Source organism: Schistocerca piceifrons, chromosome 8 (genome assembly GCF_021461385.2).
Source record: "Schistocerca piceifrons isolate TAMUIC-IGC-003096 chromosome 8, iqSchPice1.1, whole genome shotgun sequence".
Classification (NCBI taxonomy): Eukaryota; Metazoa; Arthropoda; class Insecta; order Orthoptera; family Acrididae; genus Schistocerca; species Schistocerca piceifrons.
In genome coordinates, this window is record NC_060145.1 from 403,993,378 (window position 1) to 404,020,359 (window position 26,982).

Sequence of the window (26,982 nt, forward strand, 5' to 3'; positions counted from 1 at the left end):
TAAAGCACTAATTACCAACATAAAATATTCCTTTTGACAGTTGTCACCGTTTTCCTATAAAAAAAGCACCTTCTTTATGGCCTTTGGACTTGTGGATGTCACAGTCAGAGTGGAACGCAGTAATTATCCCCAAATGTGTATCTTGACCAGTAGATTCAGAAATTGATTTTTTATGAGATTTCTTCTCACACCAGCAACAGCTGAACAAGTTCCACCAATAACTGCAATAGCTTCTTCAGTATCCACACCTTTTGTATAAAGGACAGACTCTTTCAAATTTCATATTGTGTGTGTGTGTGTGTGTGTGTGTGTGTGTGTGTGTGTGTGTGAGTGAGTGTGTGAGTGTGTAAGAGTAGAAGCTCAAAAGGTACTGTGATTTTCTTATGTTCAAAGTGTGTCTATGCACCACTGAAATGGTAAAATGCTCTGGCATGTGTTATAACTGAACCAACAACTTCACTAATGATTTGTCATCTTACATTGTTCATGAACTTTTGCCTTGACTGTTTTCATATGGTCACCTTCTTGTAGTTTCCTTGTGATCACAGTGGAGAGTTTCTAGATATTAACTACCTAAACAATGTTTTTACATAGATGGCTTTCATCTGATTGTGATGAAGGGGTGAAACATGTTTTTTTTCAAGATGAATAATGTGTACCATCACAGAACCCCCAATGAGATGAAAAATATCATTTAAATTAACTAATTAATGAATTAAATATCTGCTATAACATCGTGCTTTTTAGTAAATTATTGCACAGTGATGACCACGACTGTCAGAAAGAATTAATACATTCTGTCTCTTGTTTTCACTGCGTATCATTTTTTGCGGCACTGGTCGATCGCTTCTTTTACAGTTTTCATTTGTATTAACGCTGTTGGTTTTTACTATCCAATACATCCATAAAATGATACAGGTAATTCATTCTGTGGGTTCGCCTGACCAAGGACTAAACCATCACTCTAACATGCCCATCTATCTTTCCTCCCTCCCATTGGGTCCATCCATCTTCAAATTTGAAATTGTACACACAGCTTATGGCCCTTACTTCTACAACTTCCAACATCAAGCTCCTCTGTAGCCAAGTGACTTTTACCTGTCTAATTAAAACATATTTTTTCTGCCTCCTTTCCTTATGTCTTTTCTTTATGCTTTTCACAATGCCATAACTTACATATAACAGCATGTCATTGGAGTATTTTATAAAAAGCCTTCACTCACATGCAATTGTCTTTAAGGGCTGTTAATCAAAAACTCATTTCTTCTTACTAGGTTATGATATTGTTCTTCATTCTTTATCATTCACATGGTTACGTCCCAGTCACTTAAAAAAGAAAACAATGAGATATTCAGACAAATGTACTTTCAATTTCATTATTTTTTTACTTTCAATTACATGGACAAATACTTGCTACATATGTTAAAGTATAGATACCTAGATCCTGGTAAGAACACTTCTTCATTGGCTGTCAGTTTCTGTTTAATCTTTTGTTATTGCAACATAGGTAAAATTTAACATTTACTTAATAGTTCTTCAGTTTTTCTGTCTTACATTAAAAGACATAATCTTCTTCATTGGCTGTCAGTTTATATTTAATCTTTTTTTATTGCAACATAGGAAACAACTAACATTTACTTAATAGTTCTTCAGTTTTTCTGTCTTACATTAAAAGACATAATACATCCCTAAGTATTGTGGTTTTCTTATACTTACGCAAACTATTTGGGTACTGGCACATACTTCTAAGAAATGTAAGATTTTTTACATTATTTTTTTTCCTCACCTGTTAAACAAGTAATCCACATTTTGTTGGTGTTGATAATGCTAATGCCATATACTGAGGCCTCACCAAAACAGTTTGTGCTACCTGCTGTTTCATTCTCACCTTGTTGTTGATACGTTGCTCTCTGCTCTCTGTCGTATTGTCGGCATACTTCCTCCTCTCAATATTAAACTGACATTATTAATATATGTGTCACAACATAATACCTATGACCTACCCATCCATCCATGCTTCAAAGAAAATAAATGTCGCTGACAATCTGTCTTTTGCATGTTACCCCTTACCATCTATCACCATTACTTCTGAATACATGCTGTAATTGCCATAATGTTTATTCCTTATACTCTGATAACAGGTTTTCCCTCTCTTTTTCATGCTGTGAGATAGGGCAGTAAGAGAGGGATGTAAATTATAGACAGCAGGATAGTTTAGGAGGACAAAACTGCTTCGCAGAAAACTAGGTATGTAGTAATGAAGCAACCAGCTCGGCACCTGGTGGTTGTCAACCACCTAATCTGCAAAGGTAGCAGATTCTCCAGAAAGTTTAAATTTAGTTATAGTGTCAGTGTTGTAAAGTCCATTTTCTTGCCCTGTTTTGGGGTCTACCAAAAAGACTGCTTTTGGAGGTAGTGTATTGTAACAGGTCCATTTTTAAATGAAGGTATATTACTTTTGATATATGAAACTATATATATATATAAAACAAATTTCAAAGCTAGCTTCTCCTCTGGGAACTAATTAAAGCAACTATAATGCAAATTGTTATACAGGATCCACTATTCATATACGTTGCTCTTCCAACAAACTGTAAATAATGTGGTAATTTACATAACATGCATTTATAGGTCAATAATCTGTCCATATATTCGAAGAAGCAATGATGTAAATATAATAAAGGTCCAAGAGTGGCATTAAAATTGAAGCTAAAGGATATCAATGATAAGATTCATTGATGATTTTGCCATCCTCAGTGAAAATGAAGAAGAATTACAGGATATGTTGAAAGAAATAAATAGTCCAGTGAGTGCTGAATATGAATTGAGAGTAAGACAAAGTAAAACAAAAGTAATGAGAAGAAGCAGAAATGAGAAGAGCTAGAAATTTAACATCAGAACTAGGGATCATGAAGTAGATGAAGTTACGGAATTCTGCTGCCTAGGAAGCAACATAACCCATGAGGGACAGAGCAACAAAGACATAAAAAGCAGACTAGCACTGGTAAAAAGGGCATTTCTGGCCAAGAGAAGTCTACTGGTATCAAACATAGGTCTTAACCTGAAGAAGAAATTTCTGTTATGTATGTTTGGAGTGCAGCATTATATGATAATGAACAGGGGCAGTGGTAAAACAACAACTGGAAAGAGGCAAAACATTGAAGATGTGGTGGTACAGAAGAATGTTGAAAATTAAGTGGATTCCTGAGGTGCAGAGTGAGGGGGTTCTCCCCAGAATCAATGAGGAAAGGAATACATACACATCAAAAAAAGGTTTCCATCACCTCGGTTCCAAGAGTTCTGGAGCCTGTACAGAAAACTGGAATAGAGATCAACATAAACATAATTTTCACTCTTTTTATTTCTCCTGAAACCACACATTACATGTTGTACTAGCATACAATGAGACCTTCACAGGAGGTGGTCCAGGTTGTTGCAAACACCGGTACCTCTAATACCCAACAGCATGTCCTCTTGCATTGATGCATGCCTGTATTCTTCATGGCATACTATTCTCAGGTTCATCAAGGAACTGTTGGTCCAGATTTTCCCACTCCTCAATGCAGTTTGGTATAGATCCCTGAAAGTGGTTCATAGGTCATGTCATCCATAAACATCCAATATGGTTGCACTGTCGGTCGGAGGATGGCATTCATGTATTGTACAGCCGTGACGGCACCTTCATGAGCACCAGTGGTGTACGTTGGCCACACATGATGCCACACCAAAACAGCAGGGATCCTCCACCTTACTGCACTCACTGGACAGTGTGCCTCAGGCGTTCAGCCTGTCCAGGTTGCCTCCAAACACATCTCCAATGATTGTCCAGTTGAAGACATATGTGACACTCATCGGTAAAGAGTACGTGATGCCAATCCTGAGTAGTCCATTTGGCATGTTGTTGGGCCCACATGTACTGCACTGCATGGTGTTGTGGTTTCAAAGACAGACCTAGCCATGGATTTTGGGAGTGAAGTTGTGCATCATGCAGCCTATTGCACGCAATTTGAGTCGTAACACGATGTCCTATGGCATTATTCAACATGGTGGCATTGCTGTCAGGGATTCTCCAAGCCATAATCCATATGTAGCAGTCATCCACTGCGGTAGTAGCCCTTTGGTGGCCTGAGGGAGGCATGTCATCGACAGTTTCTGTCTGTCTGTTTCGCCTCCACGTCCAAATAACATCGCTTTGGTTGACTCTGAGATGCCTGAACACTTCCCTTGTTGAGAGCCCTTCCTGGCACAAAGTAACAATGCAGACCCAACTGAACTGTGGTATTGATCATCTAGGCATGGTTGAACGACAGAGAACTTGAGCCGCGTACATCGTTTCTGGTGCAACGTCTGGAATTGATCAGCTGTTGGACCTCCTATGTCTAATAGGCACTGCTCATGCATGGATGTTTACATCTTTGGGAAGGATTAATGACATTTCTCAACAGTCAAAGGGACTGTGTCTGTGATACAGTATCCACAGTCGACGTCTCTCTTCAGGAGTTCTGGGAACCGGGGTGATGCAAAACTATTTTTGATGTCTGTATGTAAAACACTGACAAGAAGAAGAGATGGGATGATAGGAAGTCTGTTAAGACACAAGGGAGTAATTTTCATGGTAGTAAAGGATAAAAACTGTAGAGGAAGACAAATATTGGAATCCATCCAGCAAATAATTGAGGGCATACGTGGCGAGTGCTACTCTGAAGCAAAAAGAAATCTTTCCAAGTCATATGCTTGCTGCAGTAAAACTTAAAACTGGAATATATTGTGTATCTTTATCATATTCTACTTTTATTAGCTATGCTACATTGAAAGTTGAAATCTTCCTGTGAAAATTCACTGTAGCTTAAAAATTTCTTTGAGGATTCATTCACCTTCCCACACTTATTAACATGAAGCTTAAGTGTATTGTACCTATGGATATTTTTACTACTACACCCATTTTGTTGGAAGTGGAGAAATGATTTATCAGTTCTGTATTTATATTGTTGCTACAGTATAAATATTGTTCATAGGCAGGTTTATGATAATTGTGTACTTACGTATTTCACTATGATACATAACTGCTATTTAGTTTTCCATGGCACTGCTCAGCAAACTTGGTGTAGCAACTACAGATTCAACTGTAGACTGTACTTTCTGTTCCACTAATGTGGGTTTCCATGCATTCAAACTAGTTAAAATATTGGGCTCACTGTCTACTTAAATAAATCCTTTACCTTGTTTGACTTTCTCTGCATATCATTCATATCTGAAATTAGATTACCAATACTTTCAATTTCCTGGGCAGACAGTTCATCTATATGTTTCCTCTAATCATTTAACTCTTGAAATCACTCTCAAACCTCCTTACTTACGCAGTTGAATTTTGTCTGGTTCAGTTCATAGCTCAATAGGTAATTTGCCTAGGGTCATGTCTATATGGGAAATTTTGCTATTTGAAGAGTCTATTTTTGCACCTAACTCCTCTACTTGTGTTTTTAAAATTTTTAATATTGTTCAACAGCTTATCTAGCTGTGCCAACTATATCAGTTTTTCTAAAATTTTGGCCAAAGTGTTTTCCATGTCACTTCTGGTAAGCAGCATCTAATAACAATAACAACCTCTGTTCTTAGGGCCTTATTAGTCTGTGATTTTGTTTTGAAACACATACAAAGAGTCAGTCAGACATGTATGTGCAACACTTAATGAACAAATCACTGCAAAAAACAAAAATTCTCTGGGTGCTTGTACAGCTCACCTAATGAGTTACACTGCTAACTGCACCACTGCTGATGTCTTGTGTGTGTGCAGCAGTGTCTTGATGAGGCGCTATGTAGTCATTGCCATAGTCCACTGACCAGTTGACACCCTGCAAAGCAAAACTGTGCTGCTGTTGCTTCAGTTGGCTGCTGCGAAGTTGCTCCTGGAAGTCAGGTTGCCCACATAGACTTAGAATCAGAATTCAAATGTCTTCCATTTCATTGACTTAATATTTCTTGAGAAACTTGATGAAGACTTCTTCAACACATAAGGATCTGTTGCTGTTGACCAAGTTGATATGGTCAACCAATCTTCTTTACCCTGTTTGTTGTGACAGCTCACACTTCCTTGGCTTTTACTGAATCGAAAATTACTCCTTCTTCATATTTTGACTACTTTGGATGAAGCTACAGTATGTGTTCATTTCCATTTTCTCTGTTGTTTATTTATGGTTGCTCTAGGCAGTGTCATGGGTTCTTTGAATATTTCTTCAAAATTATCTTTTATTATCACAAGAGATGTCGCATTTCAGTGCCTCTTATATGTGTCTTTCACCTTGGGTACCAAAATGAAGTGTTAAAAAGTAAGTCTTATAGTGGTTATAAGAATGAACTATTAAAAGTCTCTATCTATGTGTTTTTCACCCTCCTTTTGTCTTAATTTCTTTGTCTAGATGTTATTCACATGTTCACTATTTCTCCTTATTTTCATTTATTGTGTATGTACAACATAAAAGCGGAAATAAGTGGAAACAAGAAGAATTAGTGAACTAGTGAATAACATATAGACAAACAAATTAACACCAAAGTAGGGTGAGACTGGGTGCTGCAATGAAAGAGAGAGAGAAATTGGAGAAAAGTATTAAAATATTGGAAATTCCAAGACTGAAATGAATAAAATGTGAAGGAATCCAGCCTCCCATTTGCAGGTGTGCAGGTACATGATGGAGAATAAACATGTTTCACTTATTCCTCACAGATGAAATTTGTACGAATAAAAATGTTGTTTAGGTAGTTAACATCTAGAGACTCTCCACTGTGTGTGCTTTATGTTGTCAAACATGCAAAGGTGATGGAAGAAGCGTGGGCAGAGGACATTATCATACCTACCTAACTTCGAGGGTGCAGCTGATCTGTAATGGTGGGTGTATGTCAGATATTCTGAAAGTGGTTAGTTGTTTATTGTTTTCTGTGACTCTTCAACCCACCATTTTTAAACCTTTCTCTTTCTAGGCAAGCTAACAACGCAATAAACAGCTCAACACATTTGATTAAAATCATCCAGTATATCATTAACTAAACAAAAACTGCTACAAGACTGACTTGCAAAACCTGTCACAAGACTATGACTGAAACAATATGGCTACCACCATATTGGTCATATTTTACTTTTTACTTTACATGTGGCAAGGGCCTTATCGACCATACGCCTGCTCTATGAGCCTCTTCCACTTCTGCCTGTCCAATACCCCCAACCGTGTGGGGTTTTGTAGTCCCCCATCGGGCACCTTCCCAGGTGGTGGATAAGGGAATGCTGTCTAGATATAGAGAATACCGGGGAAATAAAATACCTGGGGTTTACCAAAACCAGCACGGGCAGGAGAAGCTTGCTCAGCCGCAGTGAAGGCATTCCTCTTAGGGGTAGAGTACCCCAAAATCAAGACTCCTAGTCCTCCAGGTTGGGGTTTGCGCTGAGGGCTACCAACCCACTCATGTAAAAATACTCAACGCCAGCCTCGGAAACAGGACAGGATTTACTGGAACAAAAACTGGCAAAGCTACAAGGAATTCTCTTTTGGATATTGCTTATATAACAATTTAAAAGTAGCATTTATAATTTAGTACTGAAAAATAGGCATTTATGTTGTGATATGCATGTTGAAAATTGTAGAAAGAGATAAACAATATCTTTAATTGTCTTTCATGTTACTTATGTGAATGAAACATACAAAATTACACAAAGTTCAATTCATTGACAATGGCTTTTGTTTAGTATACAAATTACTGAAAAATGATACTGAGCTAAGATAAGTAGCAGAATTCCTTAATTTCATAATCAAGCTGACTGTGTGGTACAAAATTATTAAAGACACAAAAAAGTTAGTTGGTGTTTACAATAAGTCGATACAATGTGTGACATGAGTACTGAGTAGTTTGGTATTGAAATGTTGTTGTATTAAATGCTTTTCATATAACTAATAACTTTCATAGAGTAAAATCGTGATGTCTTTATTCTAGGAATACTTGTGCTATGAAAATTATCTAAATGTTTTTATAATCAATTAATTTCATAATCAAGCTGGCAGTGTGGTACAAAATTATTAGAGTCACAAAAATGTTAATTGGTGTTTACAATAAGTTTGAATAATATGTGGCATGACTACCAAGTAGTCTGTTATTGAGTATTTTAGAGTAATTAGATATAAATGTGTGGTTCGACTCTGCCACATTACAATGAGGGGAGACAACAACATCTTCTTCTTGCTTTTTTTCTTTCCTTTTTTCAGCATTCTGTTGCAGCACAACATCTCAAACACTTTGATTCTATTCTGTTCTGGTTTTTCCATTGTCCACATTTCGCAATCATACAATGCTGTGCTCTAAACATGCGTTCTCAGAAATTTGTTCATCAAACAATGGCCTATGTTTAACTCTAGTAGAATTCTCTTGACTAGGAAAGCCCTTGTTGCCAGTGCTAGTCTGTTTCTTTATGTACTCCTTGCTCCACCCGTAATGGGTTATTTTCCTTCCTAAGTAGCAGAATACCTCAGTTTCATCTACTTTTCTTATGTCCATACTGGTAGCATTGTACAATATCCTCATTCCAAATGCTATGCTATTTAATTCATTTGCAAGATACTGTATATATTATCCCCATGATAGATTTTTATCTAGTTGCATTCTGAGGAATTTCACACAGCTAGCTTCCTGCAAATCCTGGTTTCTGCGACTCACCTGAATATCATTTAATTTTGCTTGTTTTGTTTTAAACTGCATTAACTGAGTCTTTTCCAAGTTTAATTTGAACCCATTTAAATCAAACCAGGTATGTAATTTTTCTAAAGTGTTTAGTACAGTGTGTGGAATTTGGTCAGTACTGTTACTTTCATTGATTACAGAGGTGTTATCTGCAAAAAAGGCTGATTGACATTCAATATTATGGGACAGATCATTTACGTAAAACAGAATCAGAATGAGACCTAAGACAGAAACTTGGGGTACTCCATGTGAAATGGTCTTCCATTTTGAAGTATAAATTCCTATCTCTGATGATATAACCACTCTTTGTCTTTGGTTGGTTGGATAAAACGTAAATCATTCTAATACCGTGCCCCCAAATTCCATACTTTTCCTGTAGCAAGGAGTGATTCACACTATCAGAGGCCTTTGATAGGTCACAAAAAATTCCTGTGGCATGCAGTGAATTGTCTAGAGATGGGCTAATTTTATCAATGATATGTAGCAGATACTGTGGTTTTGCCTTTTTGAAATCCAAGCTGATTTTTTGAGATTATTTTAAATTTTTCTATGATATTTTGAATTTGTATGGCCATTACCTTTTCAAATATTTTTGGTAGTGATAGAAGAAGAGAGACTGGGTGATAGTTTGCCATATGTTCTTTTGTGCTCTTTTTGCACAGTGGCTTAACTACTGTGTACTCCAGTGTGTCTTGAAAATAACATTCTTGAGGAGACTGGTTAACTATTGTAGTTAGCGGTTGTGCAATTATTTTACAGACCGTTTTTACACTTTTTTTGGTATCCCATCCCATTGTTCTGGTGTTTTATTTTTCAATGATAGTATCACATTTTCTATATCTATTACAGTAGTTCTTGTAAATGTACTGAAAAATTAACGTTCAAATTGCTCTCTGTTGAAGAAATTGTCCTTGTCTGGGTAACAGTCTACAGTGATGTTTCATTTGTTTGCATTTATAAAGAATTCATTAAATAATTCAAAAATCTGAGCAGGATTTACAATAGTTTTATCCTCTATCTTGCATTCAGAAATATCATGGCCTCTACCTGTGGCACTTGTTTCAGCTTCGATCACTGACCATAATGCCATTGATTCATTTCCCATATCCAATATAAATCTGTTATTTTCCAGTTCTTTGCCTGCCTTTAAAACTTTTTTAAAAATACTTTGGTAATTTTTTACATAGGTAACAAAATCGGGACTTTTCTTATGTTTTAGTTCCCTATGTAGCCGTCTTTTTCTTGCACTTGAGATTTTTATTCCTTCAGTAATCCACTTTACATTATTTCCTACTTTTTTATGACGTAAAACAGTGGGGGAAGCATCATTAAAAACATGAAGGAAGTTTTCCAAGAATGTACAGTAGCAAAATTTTCAGAGCATGAAATACTATGATCTACAGTCCACTCCACCTTATTTAATCTATGATGGAGTAAGTTCCTATTTTCTTTGCTGAAATGGTTTTGATGTAGGTTTTTTTCGAGGAAGGTTCTATTGTTCTTGGCACTCCGTAAACAGAGCACAATGATCAGAAAGTCCTAAATCTAAACGAAACTTATTTGCCTCACTATTAATGTAACTGGTTTCAAATATTATCTATAAATGTTGCAGACATTTCGTTTACTCGAGTAAAATCAGTGAATTTTGCGCGGGAACCCGAAAAGTGAATCATATTTTTTTGAGTTGATGGCTTTACTGGCAAATTTTTACAATACACACTGGAATTTCCACAAAAAATGTTTCGTTATTTCTGCTTTTGGAATTCCATACACAGATAAAAAATTACAATATTTTGCCCCAAATCTACACAGCAGCTTTCAAATATATGTTCTTCATTAAGGGAATTGAAACCGAATCTGGCTCTGTATTCCATTGATCTTTCCACAAGTATGCACGATCCTCCTAATGTTAAATTACTCCTACAAAAGCTGCTGGCAATGTAAAAATTATCAAGGTTATTTAAGATTTTGATACTCTCCTTTGTAAGCCAGTCTTCATTGAAGCATATAACCTTGATGTTTGGTATTTCTGACAAAATGATTTACAAGTCGTTTGAGTTTTATTTCTCCGTCATTTGTATAGTTTGAACTTAACCCATTTATGTTGAAGTGCATTACGAATGCATTGTTATTTTTTGAGGTATTCGTAACAGCATCTGTTTTGAAACACTGTTCATGTATTTTTGTTTTAACTTTGTTGCTAATTTTTACACTCCCATCTCTGCATGCTACTGTCTCTTACTAAGTATGAGCTTACAAATATCACTATACATATTGCTGAATGCTGCCGATCCTAGAGTGTTTAGATGCAGCCCATCTTGTTCTACACATTTATCGCTGATAAATTTATTCGAATCTACGAAAATTGCTCCAAGTCTGTTGCATGCGCTCTGATGTGATTGTTTATCCTGTCTATGTATGTATCACTTACCGTATCAATCTTCTGTGCAGGATACTACTGATGATTAGCTTTGATGCTGGGTACACGTTTCTTTGCCGTCCAGATTAGATTTCGTGCTTCGTGTACGATCTCTTCTTCACTGCTGTTTTTCACTGAGTTCATCCCCACATGGATGAATACACCTTTATAGTTTTCATTGTGATGTACCAGTAGTAATGCATGTTCTTGACGTGATTTTTTAACTGATGTATACCTTTCCCTGGGCGGACACCAATTTTCGTATTCAGCATTATTCGTGCAAACAAAATTGACACTCGGCGTGCAGGCTGAGGGGAGTGACTGTAAATGGGAAATGCCTTTGCAGTCGCTCCCATCAGCCAGCGCCGAGGGGCAACTTTGTTTGTATGTATAATACTGTAACGTTTTTAATTAATGAATCACCAATTATTAAAGATCATTTCCGGTGCTTTGTCTGCCATATTCTTGTAGCTTCCTACCTTTGCATTTGTACGTTATTGCCACCCACTTATATTTAATTGTAGGTTCGACGTATTTTTTACTTCTTTCTACGCAGCCTTCGTCATTATCATCACTTTTTTCGGCTCGCAAGTCACTTTTAACATTTTGAGTTTGACTACTTTTTTGACCATTTCCCTTCACTGATTCACTGTTTCCCCGCATCCATAAATGTTTTTCATTTCATCGTTTCACATTTTCTTGTTTCAAGATTACAGTTTCTTTTCTGAGAGTCCCAATGTCACTATTTACGAACTTGATAACTTCGTCTTTTGTGTCCATCAGGTTGAGAAAATCTTCACATTCATCACTAACACAGTTACAACATGACCACCTAATATTGTCATTTATGAACTTGAGGTTCACATTTGCACACTTTTCGTGTAACCAGAAGTTACATTTCACACAGAGGATGCCTTTAATCACATTTTTTTGCATTCTTCACTAGTTGAGTTGTTATGAAACAACTTTTTAGCTGAGACTGAAGTGTCGCTGCACTGTTCTATTGGCACCATCTTGAGAAGCTACTTTGAGTTAGTAATAAGGTATGGAATTGTATTTTGAGGTAACTCAAACCATATGTGTCGAATAATACAACTTCAGAAAACCACCATTAGAAATATGCACAATGTAGGGCGAAGAAATCAAGTTGCTCACTCCTTAAAAATCCAAGTATATTAGGCTAAATGTCTCCTCAGCTCATCAACACACATATATGACCTGATCTTTGTACACAATAACACTGTTTTATTTGTAGCAAATCATTTTAAATATGAGTAGACCACCAGAAATCAAAGTAAGTTTGTGCTGCCTTCCCACCATTTCCAACTTTATGCTCAAACTCCATATTATATGGGTATGAATATTTATAACAAAGTGAAAGGAAGAGAACTGCTCAGAATAAGTTCAGAAACACTGAAAAATACCTTATATGAGAAACTAGTGCAGAAATGTTACTGTTCAGCAGAAGAATTTATAAATGACAAACTGAAAATTTTAGCAGGAAGGAGCAAGTATTAAGGATTGTTAATTCTTAAAAGTTTGTTACCTTTGAAGAAAAATTATTAATTGATAAAATAAATAACTATTCAGTGCCATATATTATATTACTGATATTGTAAGGAAAATTGTAAACCAGCTTTTGTATTTTGATGAGTCTCCTGTACATTAAGTCAATGGTTTTTAAATTGTGTACTATGAGACAAACTTCTATTCTATTATATACTTCGTGATCACGAATTCTGGTGTTAAGTTTATAGCTGTTCTCATTTCTGCTACATCTTTTTACTTTCCTCTTTCTTTGATTTACTCTAAATTCGTATTCTGCACTCGTTACACTGTCCATTGCGTTCAACAACCCTGTAATTCTTCTTCACTTTAACTGAGGACAGCAATGTCATCAGCAAATCATATCATTTAACCTTGAATTTAAATCCTACTCTTGAACCTTTCTTTTATTTCCATCATTGTTTTTTCGATCCATAGACTGAGCAATAATGGTGAAAGACTACACGTCTGTCTTCCATCCTTTTTGATCCAAGCACTTCATTCTTGGTCTTCCAGCCTTACTGTTCCCTCTTGGTTCATGTACATTTTTTGTATTACCCATCTTTCCTTATAATTTACCCCCATTTTTCTCAGAATTTTGAACATTTTGCACTGTCAAACACTTTTTCAAAGTCAACAAATCATGCGACCGTGTCTTTATTCCTCTTCAGTCTTTCTTCCATTATCAGCCATATCATAAGAACTAGACAGGTGCCATAACCTTTCCTAAAGTCTATCAGATCATCATCTAATAGGTCCTAAATTTTCTTTTCCAGTCTTCTGTATATGATTCTGGGCTGCAACTTGGATGCATGAGCTATTAAGCTGATTGTCTGATAATGCTTATACTTCTTTGGCTCAAATGGCTCTGAGCACTATGTGACTTAACTTCTGAGGTCAAATTAAACCTAACTAACCTAAGGACATCACACACATCCATGCCCAAGGCAGGATTCGAACCTGCGACCGTAGGGGTCGCTCGGTTCCAGACTGTAGCGCCCAGAACTGCACTGCCACTCCGGCCGACTATACTTCTTTGCTCATGCTATTTTTAACTGTGTAGATGATGTTTCTCTGTAAGTCTGATGGTATATCATCATTATCATACGGACTACACACCCAACATAAATATTCGTTTTGTTGCCACATCTCACAGTGATTCCAGTGGAATGATATCTATCCCTTCTGCCTTATTTGATCTTAAGTCATCTGAAGCTCTTTTAAATACAAATTCTGATTCTAATACAGGATCCCCTACCTCTTCCCTGTCAACTCTTGTTTCTTCTTCTGTCACAACATCTGACAAGTCCTCCCTCTCACAGAGGCTTTCATCGTACCCTTTCCCCCTATGTGCTGTCTCATTAACAGCAGAGTTCCTGTTGTGCTTTTAATATTTACCATCCTTGCTTTTAATTTACCTGAGGACTGTTTTGACTTTTCTATATCCTGAGTCAGTCTTTACAATATTTGTTTCATTTTTGATTTCTTTGCGTTTTTGATGCAGCCATTTCACTTTAGCTTCCGTGTACTTCCTAAGTGACTAGCATTTGTGTATTTCTGAATTTCCCTCAAAACTTTTGTAATTCCTTCTTTTGTCAATCATCTGTTCAGTACATTGCTAATAATATCTGTTATGATAAAAAAATTTAATTATTTTCGAATTTTCAGTTTGAATTACATGTTGCCAATAGTGCGTGAACATCCTCACTGAGCATATTATGTACAAGGTCAGTCCATGTGTCTGCCAGAATTCCATGTCTATGTTGCTTCCTAGAAGGTGCTTATCACAGCAATAAACAATGATTAGTATACTTTAAACATCCCTGAATTAGTATGTGGATGAATGAACGTCTCATGAAGTGATTAACTGCAGAATGTAACTTGACAGTCAGCCGACTGAAGAAACGGCAGAGGCTTACTGAATCGTATTTTTATCTACAGCTACATCTACAGGATTACTCTTGAATTCACTATTAAGTGCCTGGCAGAGGGTTCCTCGGAGCATCTTCAAACTGATTCTCTACCGTTCCACTCTCTATCACCGTGCGGGTAAAAACGAAGACTGAAATATTTCCGTGCTGGCTGTTATTTCTGTTATTTATTATGATGATCATTTCTTTCTATGTAGATGGGTGCCAACAAACATTTTCCCACTCTGAGGAGAAAGTTGATGATCGAAATTTCATGAGCAGATCATGCCGCAACGAAAGACGCCTTAGTTTTAATTATTACTACCTCAATACGCGTATCATATCCGTGAAATCCTCTCCCACGTTTCAGGTAATTACAAAACGAGCTGCCCTTCCTGGAACCTTTCCGATGTCCTCCGTCAGTTCTATCTGATGCGGATCTCACGCAGCACAGCAATATTCTAGAAGAGGGTGGACAAGCGTACTGCAAAGAGACCCTTTAGTAGACGCCAACAAATTGCAGTCTTTGATTTGGTTTCCTCACAACGTTATCTATGTGATAATTGCAGTTCAAGTTCTTCCTAATAGTAATCCCTAATTTCTGTTCCTCTTCGAAATTCACAGTGGTGTAGACATTGGCGCTCTGGTTGATGCCGTGCTCGTTGATTTCAGGAAGGCATTTGACACCGTCCCACACTGTCTTTTAGTGAAAAAAATACATGCTTATCTAGTAAACACAATTTACGGTGTACGCCAAGGAAGTGTGATAGGACCGTTACTGTTAACAATATATATATATATAAATGATCTAGTAAAAATCGTCAGATGTTCTCTAAGGCTGTTCGCAGAAACGCCAGAAGGTAGTAATGATTTCCAGAATGACCTCCAGAGAATTGATGAATGGTGCAGGCTCTGGCAGTTAACTCTGAATGTAAATAAATGTAACATATTGCGAATACATAGGAAAAGAAATCCACTACTGTGTAGCTAAACTATTGATAACAAACGGCTGGACTCAGTATCCGCAAAAAATATCTAGGAATAATTATCCATAGCGACCTTAAGTGGAATGACCATATAAAATATACAGTGGGAAAAGCAGATGCCAGATTCAGATTCATGGGATGAATCTTAAGGAAATTTTAAGGAAATGAGTGTTTTTGAGTATTATACATCTATCTGAGATCCCTACCAGATAGGGTTGATAGAAGAGACAGAGAAGATCCAACAAAGAGGGGCACGTTTCGCCAGAGGATTGTTTAGTCGGAACGCGAGTGTTACGGAAATGCTCAACAAACTCCATAGGCAGACATTACAGGAGAGGCGTTGTGCATCATGGAGAGATTTGTTACTGAAATTTCGAGAGAGCACTTTTTGGGAACAGTCGGACAACATACGAGGGCTATTCGGAAAGTGAGGGACGATCGGTCGCGAAATGGAAACCACTGTGAAAATCCGACGAGGCTTTTCACAGACATTTAGTCAGTGTCTCTAGTATGCTGATCCATCGCATCAAGACGCTCTTTTCAATTGTGAGAGCACTGTGAGTGAGCAAAGGTGCCTAGAACAACAATGTCTCCCGCCAAGTAGAAGGGCCTGCTGAGAGGCTTCGCCTTAATGAATGCAACTCACCTAACACAACTGCCACGCACTTCCTTCTTCATGGCAATTCTTAGCCGCACTCTGCAGGGGCAGTGAAGACGCTCCTGCAGCCTTTTCAGTGAGAAGTATTCGATCACCCACAAGACAGTCCTAATTGACTCGTCCTGAGTATCATCTCTGTTCACATGAAACGCTGGATACGAAGACAACACTTGGGCGCAGGCTACGCGCTATAGACCAGCATAGAGAATTATTGGAAAGCAGAGGCGGCTGCCTTCTATGACGATGGTGTTGGAAATTTGGTATAACGCTCAGACAAATGTCTAAGTCGGAGCGACGACTATGTAGAAAAGTACGTGGAGGGTGTAGCTAAAGGTGCAAAGTAAACAGTTTTGATTTTCACTATGGTTTCCATTTAGCGGCCGATCGTTCCTTACTTTCCGAGCAATCCTCGTATTACTTCCTTCTACGTACGTCTCGCGGAATGACCATGAGGAGAAAATTCAAGAAGTTTGGACCAGTAAAGAGGGTTACTGATAATTATTCTACCCACTCGCTATTCACGATTGGAACAGGGTTGGAGGTCTCAGTTAGTGGAACAGAAAGTACCCTTTGCCACACACCATCAGGTGGTTTGCGGAGTATGGTGTAGATATAAATTAAGTATTTAGTTGAATTTAAAGCTTTATGTTTGCATGTTTCATCCTATAACTGAAATTTAGCAGATTCCTTTTAGAACATACATGGATGACTTCACATTTATCATTATTTAGAGTCAGTTGCCACTTTTCGTTCCGTACTGGTATCTTGTCTAAATCATTTTATAATTTGTTTTGATCATTTGGTGACTCTGTAAAACAGTAAATGACAGCATCATCTACAAACAATCTAAGACGGCTTCTCGGATTGTCTTCTAACTCGTTTAAATAGATCAGGAACAGCAGGTGGCCTTTAACACTTCCTTGGGGGACGCCAGATAATACTTCTGTTTTACTCGATCACTTTCCGTCACTTACTACGAATTGTGACCTTTCTGGCAGGGAATCACGAACCCAGTCACACAACTGCGACTATTATTCTTTGGCACGCAATTTGATTAGGAATCGCTTGTGAGGAACGGTGTCAAAAGCCTTCCAGAAATCTATCGAATCAATTTGTTGTCCTCTGTCCATAGCACTCATTACTTCCTGAGAATAAAGAGTTAGTTGTTTTTCACAAGAACAATATCTTCTGAATCCATGTTAGCTGTTTGTCACTAAATGGTTTTCTTCGAGGTGGCCCATAATGTTCGGTCATAGTATATGTTCCAAAATCCTATTGCAAATCGGCGTTAGTGATACGCGTCTGTAATTCAGCGGGTTACTCATATTTCCTTTCTTGGGTATTGGTGTGCAACTTGCTACTTTTTAGGTACGGATCTTCTGACGAGCGGTTACATACGATTACTAAGGGTGAAGCTGTTGTATCAGCCTACTATGAAAGGAATCTGACTGTTATACAATCGGGGCCAGAGGCCTTGCCTTTATTAAGTGATTTGAGCTGCTTTTCTTCACCGAGGATATCTACTTCTAAGTTACACATGTTGGAAGTTGGAATTCTGGAATATTTACTTCGTCTTCTTTGGTGAAGGCATTTCGGAAAACGGAGACAGAGTTTTGTTGCGGAAACTATTAAAAATCACCAATAAGTCTCATTTGTGATTGATATATGATAAAATGAGCTTAAATGAGTACGGATACAGAAAATTCTTGGCAGATGAAAACGGTATGCCAGACAGAGACTCCAACTCGGGACTTTTACCTTTCGCGAGCAAGTGCTCTGCCGAGTGAGCTACCCAAGCACGACTCACGACCAGTCCTAACAGCCTTGATTCTGCCAGTACCTCGTTGGCAACGTTCCAAACTTCACCGAAGCTCTCCTGTGAGCCTTGAAGAACTAGCACTCCAGGAAGAACTGGTACACAGTTTTAATCTGCCAGGAAGTTTCATATCAGCGCACATTCCGCTGCAGAGTGAATATTTCATATTGGAAAATCCACCAGGCTATGGCTATGTCTGATATTCTTTCTTCCAGGAGTGCTAGTTCTGCAAGGTTCGCAGGAGAGCTTCTGTGAATTTTGGAAGGTTGGAAACGAGGTATTGGCAGAATTAAAGCTGCGAGGACGAGTCATGAGTCGGGCCTGGGTAGGTCAGTCGTTAGAACACTTGCCCGAAAAAGGTAAAGGTTCCGAGTTCCAGTCGCTGTCCAGCACACAGTTCAAATCTGCCAGGAAGTTTCATACCAGCGCACACATGTCTGGCTATGGGTGCATTTTTCACAAATACGTGATGGCACCTATGCGTATAAGGAGCAAATAGTGTCCTTTGGTATAGGCATTCATGCTGCATTCGCCTGGTTCCAAAGTTCATCTGTGGTGGTTGGCAATGGGTCATAGGGCTGTACCCGTCATTCCACCATATCCTACATATTTTCGATTGGCGACACGTCTGGTGTTCTGTCAGGTCATGGCAAAATGCTGACGTCCTGTGACACCAAGAGGGTACATGTTCATGCAGCAGCATGTGGTCGTGCATTGTATTGCTGAAAAATGGCATCTGGTGTGTTATGCAGAAAGGGTATGGCTTGGGTCCCAGGACGTCATTTACGTAAGGCACACTGGTCACTGTGCCCTGGACACGCACCAACTATGATTTGCGGTTGTACCCAATAACACACCACACCATAAGACCTTGAGTTGACGCAGACCTTGAGTTGACGCTGCATATCTCGTGCGAATTCAGTCACTGTGATACCGCTCCCTCTGTCGACGGCGACCGAGAATGCGACCACCGTTTTCAAACTAACACAACCTGGACTCATCTGAATGCCACTCCTGTACCCAGTGACGTCTTTGAATACACCATTGCCGTGTAATATGTTTCTGCACATTCATCAAAGGCAGGCGGAGAAGTGGACGGCGGTGCGCACGTAACCCACGCCGTAATGAGCGGCGACGGACTGTCAGCCCTGATAGTGTACAATGTGTTCCACTGTTACCTCAAGAGTTGAGGAGGATGCAGTTCTCTCGTGTACTGCCATGCGGATGAGGTGTCGATCTTCTCAGGGGTGGTCGGCGGGGAGGGAACCGACCCACCTCATCGTGTTCTACGGCCTTCCGGAACCATTCTGCACACACCCGTTGCACTGCGAAACACTTCGTCCTACACGAGCAGCAATTTCCTGAATAGATGCATGATATTCTCTCATGCCAATAATGAGCCCTCTATTAAACTCACTGCACGTCTGCTCAAATGGCTCTGAGCACTATGGGACTTAATATCTGTGGTCATCAGTCCCCTAGAACTTAGAACGACTTAAACCCAACTAACCTAAGGACATCACACACATCCATGCCCGAGGCAGGATTCGAACCTGCGACTGTAGCAGTCGCGCGGTTCCGGACTGAAGCGTCTAAAACCGCTAGACCACCGCGACCGACGTACGTCTGCTTCAGTCAAACTGATCCATTACCTTCGGTTTATTGCGACGACGAGAGCCGCTGGCACATTTTACTCGTAGGTGGTGGTGCGTTGCGATATCGATATTGACCATGAGCCCCCATGAAGACATGGTTCAAAAGCTACTCATTTCTGCAGAACATACCAATGTACACCTCCTGTGAATATGAATGTCGTATCACTAGTCGTTCAGGGTGCTCTGTTTTTTTTTTTTCTGAACATGGGTGCATGTTACCTATAAAGTCAATAGTGTTAGAGTCGAACATTTCGCATATGAACAGCTTTACACTCCTGTAAAAAAAAACAAGGACGATTGCAGTATGCTTTCGATAAGAGGAAGAAGTAAAAAAGATTAGATCTGCTCAACTGAGCTGGCCGGTGTGGCGGAGCGGTTCTAGGCGCTTCAGTCTGGAACCGCGCAGCCTCTACGGTCGCAGATTCGAATCTTGCCTCGGGCATCTATTAACTCAAAAATCTTGCAACGACAAATCACCATAACCCAAGAGTAATTGAGACAATGTCAACATTAAGTAACTCGGAGCATTACGGACCATTTTAATAGCATCAAAAAAGAATTACACATGCTATTAATTAAACAGAGGCAGTATTTAGAGTTAATGGCAATGTGAGACCAGAGGACAAAATGTGTTGTTTAAGCCAGTTTCCATAATTTTAGTTGCTAGTGCTGATTTCGCACCATTCCTTACATTTGTCGGTACAATACTTAGGGATCTAAGTACAGTAACTTAATGAGAAATCACGGCAGGAAATAGTGTTTTGCAAGTTTGAGATGCTGATCATTCCTGTAAAAGTATGGTGAGAGTCCAGACTGTGTCCTTTGTTTATGTTGAGCAAAACGTTGGTGTTCCTACTGTGCATTGTAGTCTCCAGTCCGCGCGCGTGCTCTGCGTGCGTGTGTGTGTAAACTTTGACAAACTAGAGGAACAGCACTCCGTGTTGAGAACACATTTACAGACACTGCCTTTTTTAAAACATTTTTCCATGATCTTCATTGCGTATACCCATATATTTGCTCATATACTTTGCGTGTCTAATAACTGCACAAATTTTGCCTGAGTGGCACAGATACTGCACTATGACGAGAGGCGTGCCTACAGGTGGTTAGAGGTCCTCGCGGGGCGTGTCCCGGCGCCCCTCTGCGGCAGACACGGCGCTGGCCGTGCAACGCCCCATGTCCGTCAGCAGGTCCTGCACCTCGAGGTCCATCGGAGACCCGGCCGGCAGGCATTTCTGCACGAGCGCTTCCACTTGGTCCGCCACGGCGTCGGCATCTTCCGCGGCTGCCTCTTTCAGCTCTGCAGTGCGCGACAGCAGCTCTGGACCGAGCTCCACTAACAGCTGCGAGCGGCATTGAATCTGCAGCACACAGACCCACACAACAACGTGTAACTACTGCTGTTTTCTGATATATGTCAGAAATAGTCATCTGAGTTCGTCATATTATATATTCTGTACAAATGAAGACAGATACTTGGGGTGAACTGTAACGTACGCATAGGACTATTGTCTCCTACCTTCCAAACTTTACAGAAGCTCTCCTGCGAACCTTGCAGAACTAGCACTCCTGAAAGAAAGGATAGTGCGGAGACATGGCTTAGCCACAGCCTAAGGGATGTTTCCAGAATGAGATTTTCACTCTGCAGCGGAGTGTGTGAGGTACTGGCAGAAATAAAGCTGTGAGGACGGGGCGTGAGTCGTGCTTGGGTAGCTCAGTTGGTAGAGCACTTGCCCGCGAAAGGCAAAGGTCCCGAGTTCGAGTCTCGGTCCGGCCCACAGTTTTAATCTGCCAGGAAGTTTCAAGTTGTAACTTAATTGTGCCTGTTATAATGGAGAACGCAACACGTCTTTTGTTGCTGTGTCTCTGCCACCTTCTCTCGGCGCACATTACCTAGTGAAACAGCGAGCGGGCTATCACTCCCAGAGGGACCGCCACCGACAAGCAGTTGAACCTAAACTTACAACAGGTGCCAAAGTAATCTTTTAGTTTCGATGCGTAAGTTTCTGTCTCCTTTCATGGGGGAGGTATAGTCTACTGGCGCTGGACATCAGAAGAAACACTTTAACTTAGGCGTATATTTTAATGTTGAAAATGGAGTGACACATAAAAAAGCGCGTAAATTTAATGATAGGATCATTCAAGGGATGAGCAGAATCCTTTAAACCAATGGCAGAAATGTAACGTGAAATCCACCACTACTCCAGCACAATAATAATAATAATAAACTGTCGTCGATATGAAAGTAACAAGTGATATAGCAAAAATGAGTAAATATGAACAAACAAACAAACAAACACGGCAGTTAAAATAAGAAAATGAGTCACAGGTGAATTACGCTCTACTCACAGCAACGGAAGGGAGCTGCAACTACTTTAGGGTTTGAATAAGAAACTAGAATCACAGAATTATATCGTAACTAAAGCAGAAAAGAGTGCCACGGTAGTCATAATAGATCGCACCTCGGCAAGAACAGTGACACAATTGAAAAATACGATACTTGAGAAAATTCGACTTCAAGAATTAAGTCTATAAAATATAGTGAAATTGTGTGAGCTTCCTTTAAAGCTGGAGTAAGTATTGTTGACACTAAATTTCATCATATTTTTCGCTGAGACACTTCACACGTATTTTTCAGAGATAAAAAAAGGCGTTTTGGAGGGGCACATTGGTGTTATTCCTGGTGCCATGTTGCGGGGACCCATTGGGTATGACGTCAGGTCTCGGCTGGCAGTGATTGACGCAGCTCTGACGGCACTGTGATACTTCACAAATATCCTGCATCCTCATGCATTACGTCTTACGTAGCAGTATTTTGGTGCCATTTTTCAACAAGATAATGCTCGTCCACAAACGCTAGGTGTCTCTCTGAACTGTATGCATGATGTTGTTGTAATCCTGTAGCCAACAAGGTCGTCAGATCTGTTCCCGATAAAACATGTGTGAAACCTTCTCGGACGTCAACTCCATCCCATTGGCAGTATCCAGAATATAAAGCATCACTTACAACAGTTGTGGGCTAGCTTGGCTAAGAAGGGAATGCAACGGCCTTGCGACACCCTTTCCAACCAGGCAAGTATGTGCTTCGAGGCCAGAGGAGGTGTAACGTCATTCTGATAATCAATCTGCCAACTTCTTTGTAAATTTGCTAATCACTGAAATAGTGTCACATACTCTCACAGCCGGTGGGGTTTGATTTCCTTTTCTTCTACCCTTTTGGGTACTTCACTTTTCTTGTCAAGCGGTGTAATTCTGTTAGTTTTAGTGTGTACTGGCGGAAGATAAGATGGAGACAAATTGTAGGGTAACAGTGGTAGTGAATGGTGAAGTACGGTAGTTGATGCAGTCTTAATTAACAATAGAAAGTTATGGTGAGGGAAAATAGAAATCTGTTAGCTATATTAGTGCATTTTCTATTTATCATTAAATGCCACAATACAGGAAAAACTGTCTGATGACGGTAATATTTTGAGTACGAATGAACACAACTTGTGTTTAAATTGTAGGTAACAGGCTACAGCGTAATAAATAAGTAAATAAATACATAAATTTGCCTCAAACACAAGTCGCACCAGCTACCACTGAACAATGTGGATTATTCAAGGACTCGAAACTGGAATGTTGCCTTCCACAGGAACTCCTCTTACCAACTGAGCTATTTAGGCACGATGCACGTCCAGCTCTCAGAACTTGACTCTCCTGCCTTCCAAACTTCAAGGCAGCTCTCCTGCATACCTTGCTGGACTACCACTGCTGAAAGAAAGAAGAGACGTTCTGGAGGAAGTCACGCTGTGAGGATGGTCCGTGAGCTGTGCCTGGATACCTCAGTCGGTGTGAGTTTGGGTCGTGAAAGGCAACGTTCCAAGTTTGAGTTCCGGTCCAGCATATAGCTATAATTTGCCAGGAAGTTTCAGAACATGCATGGTCTGCTGCAGAGTGGAAGATTGCTTCTGGATGCAGGATAACCATTTCGGGTGCTACGTAACACCATTGGATGAGTGTTATAACAGCTACTCATATGACTCGTTAGACATGGTGCTTACCTTGACGAGCGTGTCGTCTAGTTTGGAGCAGCTTTTGGCATCCGCGATGAGTCCCCGGGCCGTGCCGTTGAGTTCCTTGATGGCAGCCAGCAGCCTTACGCCACCCATCAGGCAGCTAAGGGTTTCGCTGCCCAGCACAGCCTCCAGTTCTGCCAGGTGCTCACGTTCCTCCACCAGGCACGACGTGAAGTTCGTAGCTGTCTGCAAACAGCCGCGTCCCAAGGTTCGAGAAGTAGCAGGAAATTAACAGCTTGTAAGCCCCTTATGCATTATTTCCCTTATGGTTCATTTACATTTAGGTATTGGACTGATTGATGAGTAGCAGTTCTCATCTATAAACTGCACTTGAATCAATTAATTCCAGAACAGCACACATTCACCATATTTACTTCTGAGAAAATCAATAATTTTTGTATATCTCTGAAAATATTTAGTTTATTACACCGATATTTTGTGTGCGGCTAGGTAACGTATGTGTATATAACCTTGTTTAATATAAGTGAAGTCAGATGAAACATTTAAGTACAAAAACATAAAAAGTCTGGTTTTGGTGCTGATTCTGGAAGTCACAGCCCAAATTAAGTTATCTAGGAAAAAATAAAATTTATTGTGAATTAAATGTGTGTACAATAGCGTGAATAATACATTCGCCATTCTAATCTGAGTCCCTGACTTCAGGCTTCACTTCCTGAATCAGCATGTTTCTTCTTTTGCGTTTCACATTCCTGCATCAGTTCTTAAGAATTCCCAGTGTCTACCTTAGGAGCTTTTATTGCTATGTCATCTTCATAAGTACAACAGATAAACATCCGATGATTAAGAATCTGTTTCTGTCAGAACTGAAATGAATTGGTGACCAGGCCACTAGCGGTATTGCTTACCATCACACAGTGCTTACGGCGCTCGATGATTTCACACGTCCCCGCTTTCGACTTCCATTGACGGTGACTAATATTTTATACAGGGTGATTCGGCAACCCCTACCCATGAGTTTTATGCAACTTGCAAGGCCTTCAAATACCACATGCAAGATTTTCATGTTTTCTTCAGCTTAGCGCAACCTATTGGTCCTACAGAAAAAAATGAACGGGACCATTTTGTAGGAAATTGGATGTAGCGAAGTGTTGTGTTGGATACGTTATCGCTAGAGGATGTAGTTTTCTAATTATTCAAGAAAAGAATACAGAAGTTACCTCCAAACCCGTGTTTCTTTAATAACTCAAAAACCATGGTTTCCAACAAAAACGCATCCTAAAACAAAATTTAACTACATCAAATTTTCTACATAAACTTCCTGTTTATTTTTTCTGTACAACATACCCATGACCAAATCGAAGGAGAATGAAAATTTGTATAATAATGAGGAGGGAAATGTCTACTTTGAAAAAAGAAAAAGAAGAAAAGGGAACTGCTTCTTCCATACATTCATTAGCTAGTGTTTTAATTTAACTCTTCAAACAGAGTGTTTCAGCAACTTTATACAGACCACAACCAGCTGCCTACATACTTGCAAACATAAACACAATATTTATTCTTGAGTACCCTTGAGTACACTGCACATAGAATGGCTACTACATTCTTTTATTTCAACTTTAAATATGTGGATATTTTCAGTTTCTTGTCATAAGCCAATACATAACCAATTATAACGTTTTGCACCAGAATAAATAAGCTCCATTCTGAAAACTAGAGATTTATATTTAATCTATATCAAAATTATATTTAATTCTAATATTGTGTTAGTGAATTTATGAATTCACCCTAAATTCACTTTTATCATCAACCAGAAATACCAGTATGGAGCATATGACTGACATGTAAGTATATGAAATCTTAGCTCCCTGAAGAGGCTTCTTCAAGATATTTACTTGTCAACTTGACAAAATGTTCTTATTTCAACTTCTGTAGCAATCATATTTTTTTTTTTTTTTTCATTTAAACTTCAACAAGTTGCAGATTATACCATAGGACAGAACTGAGTCAGACAAGTGCATGCAATGTAGTTGTAGTTGCAAATATGGAAAAACATTAGCTGTATAATGGAGTGACAATAAAAAATTTTTTTGTGCTGGACCTAGAATTGTGACAGATTTCTGGCTTATTGATAGCTGTCAGTTTACCATTAGCTACCTGTGTATTCTCCATGTATGTCGCCAACCTGCACTTGTACATCTGTTATGTATATTCCCGTACAGGAGAGATATTTTAATTGAAAGTCACTAGCCCAGTATTGGTGGATAAATAAAATACTGCAGTGGCTTTGTTGTTCTGAAGTACAATGCAATGTTCCTTTAGATGTGCATCCATGTGGAAAGGAATGGGCACACATTGGACAACCGTCAACTATATAACTGAATGACAATAATGAAAATTTGTGCTGGACCAGGACTCAAATGCGGATTTCCCACTTATCGCGAGTGGTCACCTTACCATTAGGCTATCTGAGCCAGACCCAAATTTCCGTATGTTGTCAATCATGCGTCTGTAACCAGCATTCATATGTTAATTATGTATATTGCCATACAAGAGTGACATTTTTAATTGAAAGACACTTGCTAATTGTTGGTGGATAGTTATAGTATTGCAGTGCCTGTGTTGTTCATAATTATGGTGCAATGTTCCTGAAATTGGAATGATCACATAGATAATATTTTGAGGGAGGCAAACCAAAGACTTAATTTTACTGGCAGAGAACTTAGAAGATGCAACAGGTCTACTAAGAAGATTGCCTACATTATAATTGTCCATCCTGTGCTAGGGTATGACTGTGCAGTATGGTACCCTTACCAGATGAGATTGACAGAGGACATTGAAAAAGCTCAGAGAGGGGCAGCTCATTTGGTATTATCAAAAAATAGGGGAGAGAGAGATGGACATGTTACATGACTGATGATGCCAGCCATTAAAACAATACTGTTTTTCAGGGCGGTGATATCTTTTCAGCAAAGTCCGTTTTTCCCATTCACTGTTACAGAGTGGAACGGTAGAGGAATAGTACAAGTGTTTTGATGAACCCTCTGCCAGGCACTTAAAGGTGACTTACAGAGCATTCGTGCAGGTGTAGCTCAAGGTGACACTACCTCAGAGGTGCAATGAGATTTATTGTTACTTCAACTGATGTTGCTAAATAAAATGATGTACTATCGTGTAGGAGATGTGATGAGATGAACGAAAATTTTGTCATACTCCCGTGTCATCTCTCACTACAGGACCGGTACATAGAGCTATC

The 26,982-nt window shown here is 39.3% G+C and overlaps 1 protein-coding gene across 1 annotated transcript; it reads right to left on the reverse strand.

Moving 5' to 3' along the window:
• Positions 1–20,269: 20,269 nt before the first annotated feature.
• On the reverse strand, positions 20,270–23,952 carry LOC124711784. Its single transcript, XM_047241998.1, has 2 exons — positions 23,754–23,952; positions 20,270–21,071 (listed from the first exon to the last, which is right to left on the reverse strand). The coding sequence occupies exons 1-2, from the start codon at positions 23,859–23,861 to the stop codon at positions 20,817–20,819; spliced, it is 363 nt and encodes a 120-aa protein (XP_047097954.1). The 5' UTR covers positions 23,862–23,952; the 3' UTR covers positions 20,270–20,816.
• Between the last annotated feature and the right edge of the window lie 3,030 nt (positions 23,953–26,982).